This window comes from Chiloscyllium plagiosum, unplaced genomic scaffold (assembly GCF_037043375.1).
Source record: "Chiloscyllium plagiosum isolate Xiang-an unplaced genomic scaffold, Cpla_swu_hap1 HiC_scaffold_1, whole genome shotgun sequence".
Taxonomy (NCBI): domain Eukaryota; kingdom Metazoa; phylum Chordata; class Chondrichthyes; order Orectolobiformes; family Hemiscylliidae; genus Chiloscyllium; species Chiloscyllium plagiosum.
Genome location: NW_028270139.1, coordinates 69,744,455 through 69,761,542, shown reverse-complemented (window position 1 = coordinate 69,761,542; position 17,088 = coordinate 69,744,455). Strand labels below are relative to the sequence as shown.

At 40.5% G+C, this 17,088-nt stretch overlaps 1 protein-coding gene across 1 annotated transcript in view; it reads left to right on the top strand.

Moving 5' to 3' along the window:
• Positions 1-16,839, top strand: part of LOC122550739 (protein YIPF5-like) — a 34,964-nt gene extending 18,125 nt beyond the window's left edge. Inside the window, exons 4-6 of the mRNA XM_043691930.2 lie at positions 265-410; positions 7,035-7,216; positions 16,583-16,839. Of these exons, the coding sequence (XP_043547865.1) occupies positions 265-410; positions 7,035-7,216; positions 16,583-16,745 (491 nt within the window). The 3' untranslated portion in view covers positions 16,746-16,839. The remainder of the gene's footprint in view (positions 1-264; positions 411-7,034; positions 7,217-16,582) is intronic.
• The last annotated feature ends 249 nt before the right edge of the window (positions 16,840-17,088 follow it).

Sequence of the window (17,088 nt, the reverse complement as noted above, 5' to 3'; positions counted from 1 at the left end):
GGAACATGTGCCCAGTGCATAGCAGAAATCCAAAAAGCCATCAGATAATGAAAACTAAATTTGACATATTCAATCAAATAAATCTATATCCTTGTCCATTGCGATAATAGCTATTTATAAACAAACTCTTGGTTGCCAAATTACAGCCTATGTCCAACGTCTGATAGTCAACTATTAAGAGTTTTAGAAAGCCTCAGAAATTATAGAACCAGAGAGTTAAATCTTGTTATGTGGAATCCTAAAACAAACTGGTTTTGTTCACAGAAATTGGGATCAACTTTGACCACATCTGGCAGAAAACCTTAACAGTTCTGAATCCGATGAAACCAGCAGATGGCAGCATTATGAACGAGACTGACCTGACAGGACCAATCATTTTCTGTTTGGCATTTGGAGCCACTTTGTTGCTGGTGCGTTGAAATGTCAATCCAAAGAACATGACAGGAGAAATAATTTACTTACATGTTGCATTCTTCTTGTTTGATATTAACTTTTTTAGATATCATCAGTTGCTTCATTATGATAATCATCGGAATTGCTGTTCTTTTATTATTTTTGAAATGTCATATGTGCCCCAGGTTGTTCCTTCTCAAAAAGCAACTAGTTTGATGTTCACATTATTTATATGACAAAAAAAATGTACAAGGGAAATTTTAGCCTGATTTGCATTATTTCTTCAAAAGCTTTACGCAATGAGGGAAAGGAACAGACACATATTTTGCATTTCAACAAAATATCAGATGATCTGCCAATGTATAATAACAGTATCATTTTTTTAAGTACCAGAATTAGATGGAGCACTATCTTTGAAATTTGTTTACTCATATTTCTGTGTCCATCAAAGTGAGGGATGTTACTGCTAGAGTCTGGAACACTTTTACACTTGTATTGCAAACTGTCAGCATCAAGTGTTCTGAGATTAGGCACAGTACTAGTTAGATATAAAGCCTTGGGGGTCCATTACTGGTAGATGCATGTAACAAGACCACACACTATAGCTTCGCATAGCAGGAAGTTGGGAAAGCCCTACTCTTAACTTGATAGATGGAAAATTGTTCACAGAACACTGTCAATTTCCTGAAACACCCAGCCATTGGGAAGGCTCCCCACTGGCTACAAGCATGGATAAAATCATCTCTGAGATTATTATTGGCATGCATACAGAGATATCATTTCCTTTCATTGTTTTGAAACACCTAGGGAGTAGAAATATTAAATAATTACTTTGTCTCAGTTTTTACCATGAAGACTAACATTGTAGGCATGATGATAGATCAAAATAAAATTGAGCATTTAAGATAGAAAGGATAGATAATTGATAAACTAATTAAACTTATAGGATAAAACCCCTGGCCTGGATGGATTGCACCCATGCTTATTAAAAAGAACTTAGGAAAGAAACAACAGAGGTACTATTACATATGTATAAAAATTAATTAGAAAAGGGAATATTGCTAGAGGCTTGACACAAAGCCTGATTCTTATATTTGAAAAGGGAGATAGAACAAACTAAAGGGACAAAGATCAATTAATTTGGTGTCAGTAGAAGGAAAGACAATAGAATCCCTAGTCAATCCCGAACAAAAATTGAGAAACTGAAAATACAGTGAAGTGTGGTGAACACCAATTTCTTCATAGCCAACTGCCGCCGTGATATTGACTGCCTCAACCTCTCCACCCCTCTTACCCACTCCAACCTCTCGCCCTCGGAACGTGCAGCCCTCCACTCCCTCCATTCCAACCCCAACCTCGCTATCAAACCGGCAGACAAGGGAGGCGCGGTAGTAGTTTGGCGCACCGACCTTTACACCGCTGAGGATAAACGCCAGCTCGCGGATACCTCCTCCTACTGCCCGCTTGACCATGACCCCACCTCCCACCACCAAACCATCATCTCCCAGACTATCACCTCAGGGGATCTCCCATCCACCGCCTCCAACCTCATAGTTCCACAACCCTGCACCGCCCATTTCTACCTCCTGCCCAAAATCCACAAACCTGACTGTCCCGGCTGACCCATTGCCTCAGCCTGCTCCTGCCCCACCAAACTCATCTCTGCAAACCTTGACACAGTCCTGTCCCCCTTAGTCCAAGAACTCCCCACCTACGTTCGGGACACCATCCACGCCCTCCACCTGCTCCATGATTTTCGCTTCCCCAACCCCCAACGCCTTATCTTCACCATGGACATCCAGTCCCTATACACCTCCATCCCCCATCACGAAAGCCTCAAAACCCTCCGCTTCTTCCTTTCCTGCCAAACCAACCAGTACCAGTGGGCAGCACGGTGGCACAGTGGTTAGCACTGCTGCCTCAAGGCGCCAGAGACCCGGGTTCAATTCCCACCTCAGGCGACTGACTGTGTGGAGTTTGCACGTTCTCCCGTGTCTGCGTGGGTTTCCTCCGGGTGCTCCGGTTTCCTACCACAGTCCAAAAGATGTGCAGGTCAGGTAAATTGGCCATGCTAAATTGCCCGTAGTGTTAGGTAAGGGGTAAATGTAGGGGAATGGGTGGGTTGCGCTTCAGCGGGGCGGTGTGGACTTGTTGGGCCGAAGGGCCTGTTTCCACACTGTAAGTAATTAAAAGTAAAGTAATCTAATTGTACCCTTCCACTGACACTCTCCTTCGATTGACTGAACTGGTCCTCACTCTTAACAACTTCTCCTTCCAATCCTCCCACTTCCTCCAAACCAAAGGAGTAGCCATGGGCACCCGCATGGGCCCTAGCTATGCCTGCCTCTTGGTTGGATATGTGGAACAGTCCATCTTCCGCAGCTACACTGGCACCACCCCCCACCTTTTCCTCCGCTACATTGATGACTGTATCGGCGCTACCTCGTGCTCCCATGAGGAGGTTGAACAGTTCATCCACTTTACCACTTTCCACCCCAACCTCAAATTTACCTGGACCGTCTCAGACTCCTCCCTCCCCTTCCTAGACCTTTCCATCTCTATCTCGGACGATCGACTCAACACGGACGTATACTATAAACCAACTGACTCCCACAGCTACCTAGATTACACCTCTTCCCACCCTGCCCCCTGTAAAAACGCCATTCCATATTCCCAATTCCTTCACCTTCGCCGCATCTGCTCCCAGGAGGACCAATTCCAATACCGAACAACCCAGATGGCCTCCTTCTTCAAAGACCACAATTTCCCCTCAGACGTGGTTGACGATGCTCTCCACCGCATCTCCTCCACTTCCCGCACCTCTGCCATTGAACCCTGCCCCTCCAATCGCCACCAGGACAGAACCCCACTGGTCCTCACCTACCACCCCACCAACCTCCAGATACATCGGATCATCCTTCGTCATTTCTGCCACCTCCAAACGGACCCCACCACCAAGGATATATTTCCCTCCCCACCCCTATCAGCATTCCAGAAAGACCACGCCCTCCGCGAATCCCTTGTCAGATCCACAACCCCCACCAACCCAACCTCCACTCCCGGCACCTTCCCCTGCAACCGCAAAAAATGCAAAACGTGCGCCCACACCTCCCCCCTCACTTCCCTCCAAGGCCCCAAGGGATCCTTCAATATCCGTCACAAATTCACCTGCACCTCCACACACATCATTTACTGCATCCGCTGCCCCCGATGTGGCCTCCTATACATTGGGGAGACAGGCCGCCTACTTGTGGAACGTTTCAGAGAACACCTCTGGGACACCCGCACCAACCAACCCAACCGCCCCGTGGCCGAACACTTTAACTCCCCCTCCCACTCCGCCAAGGACATGCAGGTCCTTGGCCTCCTCCATCGCCAGACCATGGCAACACGACGCCTGGAGGAAGAGCGACTCATCTTCTGCCTAGGAACCCTCCAACCACAAGGGATGAATGCAGATTTCTCCAGCTTCCTCATTTCCCCTCCCCCCACATTTTCTCAGTCACAACCTTCAGACTCAGCACCGCCTTCTTGACCTGCAATCTTCTTCCTGACCTCTCCGTCCCCACCCCCTCTCTGGCCTATCACCCTCACCTTAACCTCCTTCCACCTATCGCATTCCCAACGCCCTCCCCCAGGTGCCTCCTCCTTACCTTTTATCTTAGCCTGCTTGGCACACCCTCCTCATTCCTGAAGAAGGGCTTATGCCCGAAACGTCGATTCTCCTGCTCTTTTGATGCTGCCTGACCTGCTGTGCTTTTCCAGCAACACATTTTTAAGCACCAATTTCAAAAGGGAAGGTTATGCTTAACCAATTATATTGACATTTCTTAAAATAAATAACAAAGTAAAACAAAGCTAATAGTGATGTATTTGGCTTTTCAAAAATCCTTTGATAAGCTGCTACATAATCGAATTATGATTGAATTTGGCACATGTGAAGTCAAAGGATAGGTAGCAGAATGGAAATCAGGCTAGATACGAAACCAAACATGCACTATGAGAATTAAAGGTACTTACTCAGAGTGACAAAAAGATAGTGGTGTTCCAAAATAACCAATATTTCTCCCTCTGCTGTCCTCTAGTTGCATAAGTGATTTGGGCTCGGAAATCAGAAGAATAATTTTAAAATTTCCAGACAACTTCACATTGTGAGACTTAGTTATTGGAGACGAGATCTGTGATTTAAAAAAACCCACTAATAACTTTGCAGAAATGGCAAACTCTGAGTAAGTTAACTTTGTTATGACTCCAAGAGGAGTGCATGAAAATCAGGCCCAACTTCTCTACAAACATTCCAGTTACCTGCCATTTCAACACACAACCTTTCCCTGGCTAACATCTCTGTCTCAGGCTTGCTGCAGGGCTCCAATGAAGCTCAGCTCAAGCTGGAAGAGCAACATCTCATTTTCCACTTAGAGACCTTGTAGCCTTTCAGGACTCAATATTGAGTTCAACAATTTTAGGGCTTGGGCCATGTTCTAATGCCAACCTCCAAACACCAGGCCCTGTCATCACATGGGTGGCTGCCACAACCAATCTACTGTCAGACAATAATGTTCCCCATTAGCAGCTATTCATTCTCCCAGGCTGATCTTGATCGATTCTTTTGTCTGTGTAACTGTGTTTCTCTCTTATTCTTCCCCCACCACTTCTCTAGCATATAGACCAATCTTTTCCGATATACACTCAGTCCTGAAGAAGGGTCACTAGACACAAAACATTAACTCTGTCTCCACAGATGCTGTCAGGCCTGCTGAATTTTTCCAGCAATTTCTGGTATTAGTTTCGATTTTAAATAGGCTCCTTCAATAAACTCAAAGAAACTTGTTTATCAAGAACAAACATATTTTTTAAACAAGTGGCAGAAACATGTATCTAGTGACTAATCTCCAGCTTAAACTTTAGCCCTTTAATCATAAATAAACACACATTCAACAATTAACAAGATGAGATGGCACAACTCTACAGATCATTCCTATCCAGTTTTTCCCAACGTTTCTTCTCCAAACATCGGAGCTGACCCTGACGGCAAGATCTCCAGAAGGACACCTTTTCTTCTTTTGGGATGGCAGTGAGAACTTCATCAAGGTCAGAATAGAACTATTCTTTACATCTTCTTATGAGTCAAGGATTAGACATAAGTGCTGATGACTATGGCACACAGATTACAGTTGGGACTGTAGGTGAAGAGCTTTGATTCTTTCATTTGTACAATTGGGGAGTTTTGACAGTGCATCAAGATCCCATTCCCAATGACAAAACTGTTACCGTTGATATGAGGGTCAATGAAAGTCTTTCTTTCTCATTCAGAAAGTGCAGTCTCTGCTTTTTCCTTCAGCCAGCCCTCCCTAGAAAGGTGAGCCTCATTAAGGCAACAATTTGGAGTCTTGGTAGTTCACATAATATGATAGCAACCCTACTTTCTGGATGGCCACTCCTGAGGTTATTCTTGAATGTTCTAGCACACAAGTCGCAAAATTTAGAGGGTTTTTTGACCATGAAAATGATGATCCCACTGGTGTAGTTTCTCAGCAGGAGAAAGTAGAACAGTTATTCTTGGGGCGCCATTTTTGAGCCTTTACCAGTTTGCAGTGAGATAAGGTTATCTTGAAAAACATTGCTCGGTCAGATGCTGCTGACAAAAGATTTTAAGACCAAAGGTAATAGTGGGAGATATACAATTTTAACTGCAGATTTGGTGGAGGATTTATTAAGACCACGATCTCAGAGGGTTTTTTTTTTAATTCAGGAAAGGAATGTCTACGATCATGAAACTTGGGAAAGTATCCAATGAGCATATGAACAGCAAAGAGGTGGGGATTAACAGGAAAGGCAAGGAAGAAGAAACATCACCAGAGACATCCTCATTAACAAGTAGCATTGCTCCTCTCTCATCCAGAATTTCTTTTGTTTCTTACACAAAACAAAGAACTGTGGATGCTGAAGACCTGATACAAACAAAATCAGAAATTGCTGGAGAAACTCAGCAAGTTTGGCAGCATATGTGAAAAGAAAACAAGAGTTTAAGTTTTGAGTATGGCAACCCTTCTTTTGGTGAAGAGGAGCAATTTCTGTTTTTGTTTGTTTTGTTTCTTGCTGTTTAGAAACAATTATTGTGATCTAAATGAACTGTGAAAAAATTGTGGTTACAGGTACCATAGTAACTTTCATGTGAAAAATTGGAGATATAATTGGAAATTATGTCAGTATTTGGATCTGACTTTGAATCAGAGTTTTGTAGGTTGCATGGGTCTTGTGGTGCAATAGTATTGGTCCTATCTTTGGGCTGGAAGGATTAGGTCAAGTCCTACATAATCCACATGTGTGTGATACCATATATTTTCTAATTGCTCTATGTACTTTAAACTTTTATTGTAGGTTATTGTAGCTATAGCTTTATTGACTTGCTTTCTATGTTTAGCAAAGAGAGAGCTGTATTCTATCAATTTAGCCTGGATGCAAAATGCTAATTTTCTGCATTGTCCAATGTTTCTGGAAGTTTTTAAAATTGTAACTTTCAAACTGTTTCTTTTATTCATACTTCCTTTTAATGTTAACACTCTCTATTTCCACAGATTAGCAGAAAATAGATCTTAATTATTTTGATGAATTACTTATTTCTACTTTTATTATTACAGGCAGGTAAAGTACAATTTGGCTATGTTTATGGAATCAGTGTTTTGGGCTGTTTAGCAATTCACACCCTACTGAATCTGATGAGTGTTACGGGGGTCTCATACGGCTGTGTGGCCAGTGTCCTGGGCTACTGTCTCCTTCCAATGATCATTCTTTCTGGCTGTGCAATACTCTTTTCACTCCAGTAAGTATCTAATTAGTAATCAGGGGTGTACATATGGATTGATTTGTGCTCTACTGATTTTGTGAAACTAAGCATTTCTGTCTAACTTTGAACTAGTTCTTAAAATCAACATCTAAAATGACTGAAATTCTCCCACAAAGGCACAACATGGTGCTTTTGTCTAATCTGGTGATTTTATGCATAAAATAATGAAACAAAATGTATGGGATGTTCCATATTAAAACCAGCTAAACATGATTCAATTTTAGAGGTTTGGTCAAAATTAATGGCAAGGGCTTATGCCTGAAACATCAATTCGCCTGCTCCTCGGATGCTGCCTGACCTGCTGTGCTTCTCCAGCACCACAGTCTTGACTCTGATTTCCAGCATCTGCAGTTCTCACTTTCTCCTCCTCAAAATTAATGGGTAAAGATACAGTAGAATAGAAGTTGCAGAAAAACAAAAACAGAAATTGCTGGGAAAGATCAGCAGGCCTGGTAGCATCTGTGGAGAGAAATCAGAGTTAATGTTTCAGGTCCAGTGACTTTTCCTCAGAACCCTTCCAGTTCTGAGGAAAGATCACTGGACTGAGCCGTTAACTCTGATTTCTCTCCACTGATGTTGCCCGACCTGCTGAGTTTTTCTAGAAATTTCTGTCTTTCTTTCTGACTTCCGGCATCCACTGTTTTTTCAATTTTTCTTTCAAAGTTGTGAGATTTCTTTTAGAGGTCAGTGATATTTCAGGTAAAGAACTAAGGTGAATAGGTAGAGTTAAGATGCAGATCAACAAGGGTCTAATTTAGTAGTGGAACATCATGAGGAGCTAAATGGCCTACTCCTGTTCTTTTGATAGAAGTTTATCTTTTATGTCAAAATTAACTTCACAGCCTTTTACAGGTACCAGTTTGACCTGCCATTACTAATGAGATTTAGAGCACATTTCCTTAAAAATTAACACTGCTCCACATACTTAAATTTATTTTTTACTATCAGTATTATAATCTCAGATTCTAGAATGTCATTCCTAATATTTCCATCTGCCTTCTTAGAGAACATGCAGTTTAATTACATTTATTGGAGACTAGCAGTAGAGTACCAAGTATTCCAAGTGGTACACATCCTTTCCCTCTAAAATAATGGAATCATGAATTTTTCCATCTTGCTGCAACAAAATGGAAAAAGATGTCTTAACCTGTCCTCGAGCTCGTCTACTCTGGAATGTGATTCATAGTGGATCTAAAAATGCTTAATTCCTACTGCCCTTCAGTATTTGCAACATTCTGCCAGTGGACTATTTTGTCCAAAATATTCAGTGTCAAAAGAAATCCTGTTGAAGACTTTGCACAGAATTTGGTTCAATATTTGGACAATGTAATATTAAAACAACCAGAACAAATGCAGGATACCCTGCAAATGGTTTTACCAAATTATCAACACTAACAAACTGATTGTCAGGTATGTAACTGTACTGTACTGAATGCTACTGTTGCACCAGTTATAAAGTGATATATTTTTGATCCATTTAAACCACTTAAACAAAATGTGGAAAAATTAATCAAAAATGCAATGTAAAATGTAAATGAATATAAAATAAACATGCTAAATTTGGATGAAGTAATCCTTTCCACTACTTGACTATTAAACAGAGAAAAGTACATTGTCATGTCGATCCATAATGTAATCCATTTTACCATGTAGTAGCTATCAAAGATAAGCAAGAAACAATATTCTAATGAAGCCCAAAGGTACTTTTAACTGAATTGTCCCTCTCCTTTCTGTTTGCATTTTGTGATGTGCAACTGAGAACAATGTCTTACCTCAACTTGATGTACCTGTAGTAATATGTCAAACCAATGAACCAAAGCTTAAAGATTGAAAGAGACAATTTGGTCCATCTGTCTGTAATAGCTTTTCGGGAAGAGTAATCAAAACTAGTCTTACTGCCCTATTGTCTTCTCATAGTCTTGCATTTTCCGCTACTTTACATATATATCCAGTTTTCTTTTGTAGGATAACATAATTTCTATTTTAAGCATTCCCTGTGATAAAACAGTCCACGTTCCAACAATCACTTCCATACTAAACTTTTCTGCTCTTGTACCAATTATAATTGAATAACTCTTCATATATCAGCTAGAGGAATTGATTTTCCTGATCTATTCTCAAAAAAAATTCTCTCATTTTAACATTTTGGATTATTCTAATTGGAAACAGATAAAATAAGTTTTAAGAGATCAGTTTTAACAACATTTTCATTATATTGAGTTATAGTTTGTAGCTCTAGAACTGCACCAGCCGTAGAACTCAATGATGGAAAATTAAAGTTCTACTGAATGTGGTATTCAAGAAGCAGTTCAATTGATAGCTATTTTTCTACTATTTTCACAAGACTTATATGATTTCCTCAAAATTCAACTTGCATAGCAAGCTCACACTGTCAATAGGCTGAAACTTGATCTATTAGATGTTTTATCTCTGAGGTAGGGCTAGAATAAATAAAACAACAAACCTGTCTAGAAAGTGAGAGTATATTGGAAATATTTCAAGCTATCTCCTGTACTATGTGCTCCAGAACTCTTCAAACTGTTGGAAACTCCATGCTCCAATCCAAATAGCTAAAGGTTATTAATTTATACAATACATTACAGCAAAGGAACTGGCCTTTGGGCCCACCAGGTCTATACTGATTCCTAATCCTTGTTTAGACCCACTAATTAATGCACATATGTGGTTTTTATCTCTCTGTTTGCCCCCCGTTTACGTGTCTATTAAGATTCGCCTTGAAGATTGTTAACGTGCCTGCTTCCACCATCTCCACTGGTAGTGCATTCCAGGCACCCACAGCTGTCTGTGTGAAAAGGTAGCCTGCACTTCTCCCCTAAACTCTCCCCTTCTCACCTTGAACCCGTGCCCTCTTGTGGTTGACCTTTCCACCCTGGGAAAAAGTCTGTTATACAGGTGAGTAAATGATAAAATCCAGCAATTAGTTCTGATTACTTGAAAATTTAATTTCTTAAGTGAAATGTCAAGGATCCTTTGAGGTCTGCATCAACAGCCTGGAATTCCCTCCCTAATGACATTGAGAGTCCAGCTACAGTACATGGACTGCAGTGGCTCAAGAAGGCAGCTCATCACCGCCCTCTCAAGAGCAACTAGGAATGGGCAATAAAGGCAGGCCAGGCTAGCGATGCCCTCATACTAAGAATAAATAAAAATAGTACCATTAATGTACTTCAGTGACTAGATATAATACACTGTTAGGCCTCAGCTGGAGTATTGTGTCCAGTTCTGTTCACCACATGATAGGGAGGATGTGAACATATTGGAGAGAGTGCAGAACTAGTTTATAAGAATGGTTCCAGGGATGAGTCGCTTCATCTATGAGGATAGATTGAAGAAATTAGGATTGTTCTCCTTGGAGAAGAATGCTAAGAGCAGAACTAATAGAGATTTTTAAAATCAGGAGCAGACTGGAAGGGGAGGCTAGGTGGAAACTGTGCCTGCTTTGTTAAAGGAAGAAGAGGATGTGGATTTAAAGTGATCTGCAAAAGAGGCAAGGCTGAAATGAGAAAAAAATCACTCAATGACTGGTTTGGGTATGGAATGCACTTCCTACAAAAGTGGTGGAGGCAGGTTCAATTGAGGATGATTATATGGATAAACATAATGTGCAAGGGTATGGAGGAAGAAGCCAGGAGAATGGTACTTGGTAATGGTGCTTATTTAATACACATTTGCAGGCTCAAGGGGCTGAGTGGCCTCCTTCTGCATCGTAACATTTCTGTGATTCTGTGAATAGGTGCTTTTGCCTTTTGAAATCTGGACTCAAAACAATGGAACTAATGAATTTAAAAAATAGTTTTCCATATTGATCCCACATTTAGGCAGTTTCTGTCTTCATGACTGTCAATTGAAACCAATTTCAAAGGCATAAAGGTGGCTTCTGAGGTAAACCAATAGTATGAATAATTTTGGCAGGGCACCCTGATAAGACCGCTATTAAGATACTCTGCTGTTTAAAATATTTCTTTCTTTCTCGCAAACTGGTGTTCTCATTCAGTATGGAATGATTCTCGCATAATGCCAGAGATCAGCTTCTGCTAGACGATCACAGTTAAAGTCAAGCACCTTGTATCAATCATCAACAATATGAAATGTAATTGTACTGCTTTTTTCATCTTCCTCTTCCTGTTCTTTATTCATTTAACCCTTACCCCCCCCCCCCCCCCCCCCCCCTTTTAAATCTCCTTCAACCACAGTTCAATTGCATTACAAAAAGCAGAGTGTATGCTTATTCTCATAGTTCTCTTTGAGGGACCTTGTGAAATATTACTTACATTATTACAGTAATTACACTTTTAAAATGCTTAACTAGTTTTAGACTTTTGCAAAGCCCTGGAGTCACGAAAGATGTCAAATGCATCTCACTCTTTCTTTAAAGAAGCTTTGCAAATCTTTATGCTCACAAACGATAGCTCCACTTGTTCTGAGCAGGTACCAGTGTCAAACCATGACTAACAGTCTAACAGCACCATTAAACACCAGCTGGCAAATCATTTGAAGAGGATAATCCAACAAGACTAATTTTGAATCCCTTTCCATCTTTGTATGAATAGCTTTAGCAGCAAAGATAAAAAAAATGAAAACTACTTTTGGCATGATATCATCATCTCTTTCAGATCTGATAGACAAGCACATCAGTCACCACTACAGCTCTGATTGCACAAGCATACATTTTGGAGATTAGATCCTTGCTAAGATAGATTCTGTTAATCTGAATCTGAATTTGAGTAGTCACCCTGCACACCAGCATTGTGCATACATATCCACTGTCACTTCTTTTGGCTAATGCATTTTCCCCTGAAGATATATTTTTAATCCCGGTTGTATTGTCAATAAGACATATAATTGTAAAAGAATACTGGTAGGAATTTGCTATATGTCATCATAACAGTCCAGCAAGCTGTTTAGGAAGACACGAGTTGACAGTTACAAGTGGTATGTTTTATCAATATATGCTAAATATTCTATATTAAATATAATGTATTAAAAAGAAAATTGCTGTATTTTGGAGAAACAGATAATATCATGTCAATACAAGGTTCTGGTTTCAAATTCAAATTTCATTGACACAATAAAAGTCTCCTGTCTCTGCTGGGTGTCAGGGTCTGAACTGACTGAGTTTCTGAGTGAGCATGGCTCCAGAGCAAAACAAAATCTTCAATTTTACAGAAATTGGCTAAAGATTAACTCCTCTAGATATTGTTCTTTTTCAGTTCGTGAGACAATTCCATACAAGTGTTTACATTATCACTCCTTGATGGCATCACAAACAAATAGTACTTCATAATGGGGAGCTGGTGGCATAGTGGTAATGTCCCTAACATAATTATCCAGAATACAGAGTTCTACATTCATGTTTTGTGGATTTGGGTTTGAATCCTACCGTGGCAGATCATGATATATGAATTCAGTAAAAACTTGGAATTGAAAGCTAGCCTATTTGTGATGATGTAACCAGTGTTGCTTGTGTAAAGACCCATTTGGCTCATTAATGTTTTAGCCAAAGGTATCTGTTGTCCTGACCTATGAGTGACTTCAGATCCACCAATATGAGTGATCCTTAACTGCCCTCTGAAATAGCTCAGCAAGCCACTGATTTCCAGGAACTAACTGCTGGCTCGTTGAGCCAGTAACTCCAACATCCCAGGAATAAATAAATGCTAGAATCACATTGAATTGCACCTGAAAACAGAAGCCGGGATCATAATCCATAATTAATCTGTGCCATTGCATTAGCTATAGGCAGCATTCTGTGGTGCCTGTTAAGGTATACTAGTTGTGTGGAGCAAGCGTTAAATCTGCTGGTGACAGGTTCCTCACCTTGGAAGAGGGTTAAAGTTTCTGCGATATTACTATCAAAGACAACCTCCACCTCTTAAAATCTTCCAGCTGGAGTAGCTACTGGAATTGTTTAAGAAACAGAATCTATCAAAAAAATGGCACAACAGGAGAGAAAACATGTTGTTAGATTCTCTGTTGCTCTACTAGATGCAGTAGTGTAGGAGGTGGAGATAAACGGAGATCTGATTCAACCAGACTGGCAGGACCAGTGGATAAAAGGGATGTATTTGACATACCATTGCAGAAGGCACTTGATAAGGTGCCACATCAATAATTATTGCACAAAGTAAAAGCTCATGGTGTAGGGGATAACATGTTGGCATGCATAGATGATTGGCTGGTTGACAAGAAGCAGAAAGTCGGAAGAAAATGGGTCATCCACAGGTTGACACTATTTTACAAGTGTTGCACTGTAGGGGTCTGGGTTGAGGTCTCAATTGGATCCACTGTTGTTTGTCATTTATATAAATGATTAGATGAGAATTTAGGAGGCATGGTTAATAAGTTGTGGATGACATCAGAATTGGTGGTTTAATCAACAGTTAAGAACGTCATCTAAGATTACAAAGGTATCTTGATCATTTGGGCCAATGGACTGAGTGGCAGACAGAGTTTACTTTGGATAAATGTGAGGTTTTGCATTTTGGTAAAGTGAACAAGGACAGTTAATGGACAGTGTTGTTGAACAAAGAGACCTAGGGGTTCAGGTACATAGTTCTTTGAAAGTTGTGATACAGGTAGACAGGGTGGTTAAGAAAACATTTAGTATGCTTGTCTTCATTGCACAGTCATTGAGTATAGGAGTTTGGACATCATGTTGCAGCTGTACAGGACATTAGTGAGGCCTCTTTTGGAGTACTGAATACAGTCTGGTAGCCCTGTTATAGCAAGGATATTATTAGATTGGAGAGGGTTCAAAAAGTATTTGCCAGCATGTTGCTGAGACTGGATGGTTTGAGTTATAGGAAGAGGCTGGGACATTTTTCACTGGAGCATTGCAGATTGAAAAGGTGATCTTATAGAGATTTATAAAATCATGAGGGGAGTAGATAAGGTGGACTACAAAGGTCTTTCTCTAGAGTGGGGGAAGTCAAAACTCGGGGGCATATTTTTAAGATAAGAGGAGAAAGATTTAAAAAGGACCTCGGGAGCAAACGTTTTAAACAGAGGGTGATTAGTATGTGGAATATACTGTCAGGGGAAGTGGGAGATGCAGGCACTGTTATAACATTGAAAAGTCATTTGTACAGGTGCATGAATAGGAAAGGGTTTAGAAGGATATGGGCCAAATGCAGGCAAATGGGAAACTTGGTCGGCGTGGATGAATTGGACCAAAGGGTCTGTTTCTGAGCTGTATGACTCTGGCTCTGACTCCCTTCAGGAGAGAAATCAAGTAGTCGGTGTCGTTAATGCCAGGGACTTAAACACAGTGCCACAAGAAGATCAATGCCCTCACTGAAGTGATTAAACTGAGCGATTGTACCTAAAAATACCATATCCCATCCATTGTAGCATGCCTCAATACTCAAACACACTTTATCACCCTGCAGACGTTCACTGTGGGTGCAGTTGCAAAAGAAAGGGAAAGCTTAAGATTGTGGAACTGGTCCTCCCAGTTGCTCATGTAGTACAACCTGCTGCATTCTCTTCAGATGATAGAATTCATGCTCCCACTCCTGCCACTCCACTAGTGTCCTTCCAATTGCACATCAGCCCAGACTGCCACCTCACATGTCGAGGTGGTGCTTTCTGAGAGATCACTCTGCAATGCTATCGGTATGCAACTGGGTATCATAACGTTGTAGACTTCCAGCACCATGCTGCAGCAACTGGAGTAGCATTTTTTTGGAGCAATAGACCAGCTAAAGACACATGGAAGACAGCCACTGAAGCAATGCACAAGGTTGATTAGTTGTCATTTGTAAGAAATATGTCATAGTTGAATTTACACTGACATATACATTTTATGTTGTTGTTTATTTTTACTTTGTGCCCCAAATGAATAAAAGGTTGTGGGACAGTTGGGGAATGGAGAATTTTGTTTCCTTTCACCAATATTGCTAATAAATGAGTCACTCACAGACAGCCCAGTCAGAAAGGGGATGCATCAGTTGCCTCCTCTTTCTCTTTATTGTCCTTTTTAGTGGGCCACTGTATAGCTAGGATAAAGGTGTTCCCTCTCAATGTATAGCATGCACCTTGTCAATCACAACTCTGAACACCTACACTAACACATATTGCAGGGCCCCTCTGGAACAGTCCAGGCTGCTGAAGTGTTATTTCAGCATACCAATAATCTCTTTTAACACAATTCTAGGGCATCACTTTGGTTACGTGCATGCAACCCACATGTGGGTCACTTGTGCACTGATGGTATGAGTCTTCAATGTTGTTAGTATATAGTCTGTGTCACTCAATATACTCCTCTTATTTGTCATTGTAGCACAGTAGACAGGCCACTGTTGCCGGGACACCAGGCTTTGATTTGCATGATACTTTGTTTGTGGTCACGAACGAGTTGAGCATTGCAGGAATTAAATCCCTTTTGGTAATGGGACACCTCAAAGCTGATGTGATTTTCACAAAGTGACATGTAGCAGTTTACCTGATTAGAAAACCTGAAACTCTTGTGAAGCTGTGTGCTTTCTTTAACTTATTCCTGATAGGAGACAATTAAGTCTACTTGGAACACAGAGCCTTAGAGGATTCACTTGTACAAACTTGGAGATATTTCAAATATCAGCAATTTCAGCCCAAGGTGTACATTTGCACTGGATGCCATTTCGAAGCGAAGCGTCTCTCCTTGTGCAGAAAAAGCATGCATTGAGGAGTTAGATTTTGTGACCTTTGTAGCAATGATGGAACAATGGTGGGTGGTGTGACAATGTAGTCTTTACAGGAAACTAGTAACAACAGGGAAAAGATCAGGGTCTAATAACAGCACAGGGGTTTCATAATAAAAAGAACTAACTTGCAATGTGTCTGAAAAAAAAGGATAAAATCAATGATTTCAATAATTCATCAACCTCGAAATCAGTGCAGATCATGTGACTGTGTGGTTGCTGATATCAAATTGCACCATCCGTATTTTAGTGTGAATATATTTTAAAATGAATGAGTTATTGCATCTATGCAATTATTGGATGATCATTTGATAGAATCTTCGAGAAGAAAAATACTAATTATCAAATTTTACTCAAAACCAACTCCAATTTTGAGTTAATTCATTTTCTGATCCCTGCATTTAATTCCTGCAACAGTGGTGCTGATGAAAATCAAGGAAACAAAACTTATTATTCTTTGTCAATCTTCCCCCAATCCCCACCACCTCCCGATTGCACTGTGGTATACCACTCTTTACCATTTCTTTAAACTGAAATGCCACCAAACTTGAAAGAAATCATGCAAATATTTCAGGAATTACTAAACATCTGATGTGGTAAAGTTCAGTCATGATAATGTGCTCTGTCTTATTAATCTCAGGGGAATGACTGGAATTCCGCTCGCTCTGATTGTCATTGGATGGTGCAGCCTTTCAGCCTCGAAAATATTTATCTCGACACTGGCAATGGAGGGGCAACAGCTTCTTGTCGCCTACCCTTGTGCCTTACTGTATGGGATCTTTGCACTTCTGACCGTTTTCTAAGCTACAGTTTCAATACTGAATGTACACCTTGTTTCAAAGTACATTTTGTTTTCCCTAATGCAATTTTGTGACTCAATAAAGAAACATAATCAATTTTGTAGCCTGAGTACACTTTATTATATTTTGGGGCTAGCTTTGCAATGAAAGTAAGATCACCCATTGTCTCCATACCATGAGAAATTTGTTGTAATACATCGACAGTTTGGAGTGTTTATGTTCTTCCCATAGATTCACACCTCACTTGCTTAAGTCTGGGGAATTTACATACAGATTGAATTGCTCCTCTTATTACAGTCTGCATGAGACATTTACCGCAGTTTATTTAGTTAAAATAACAATTTTC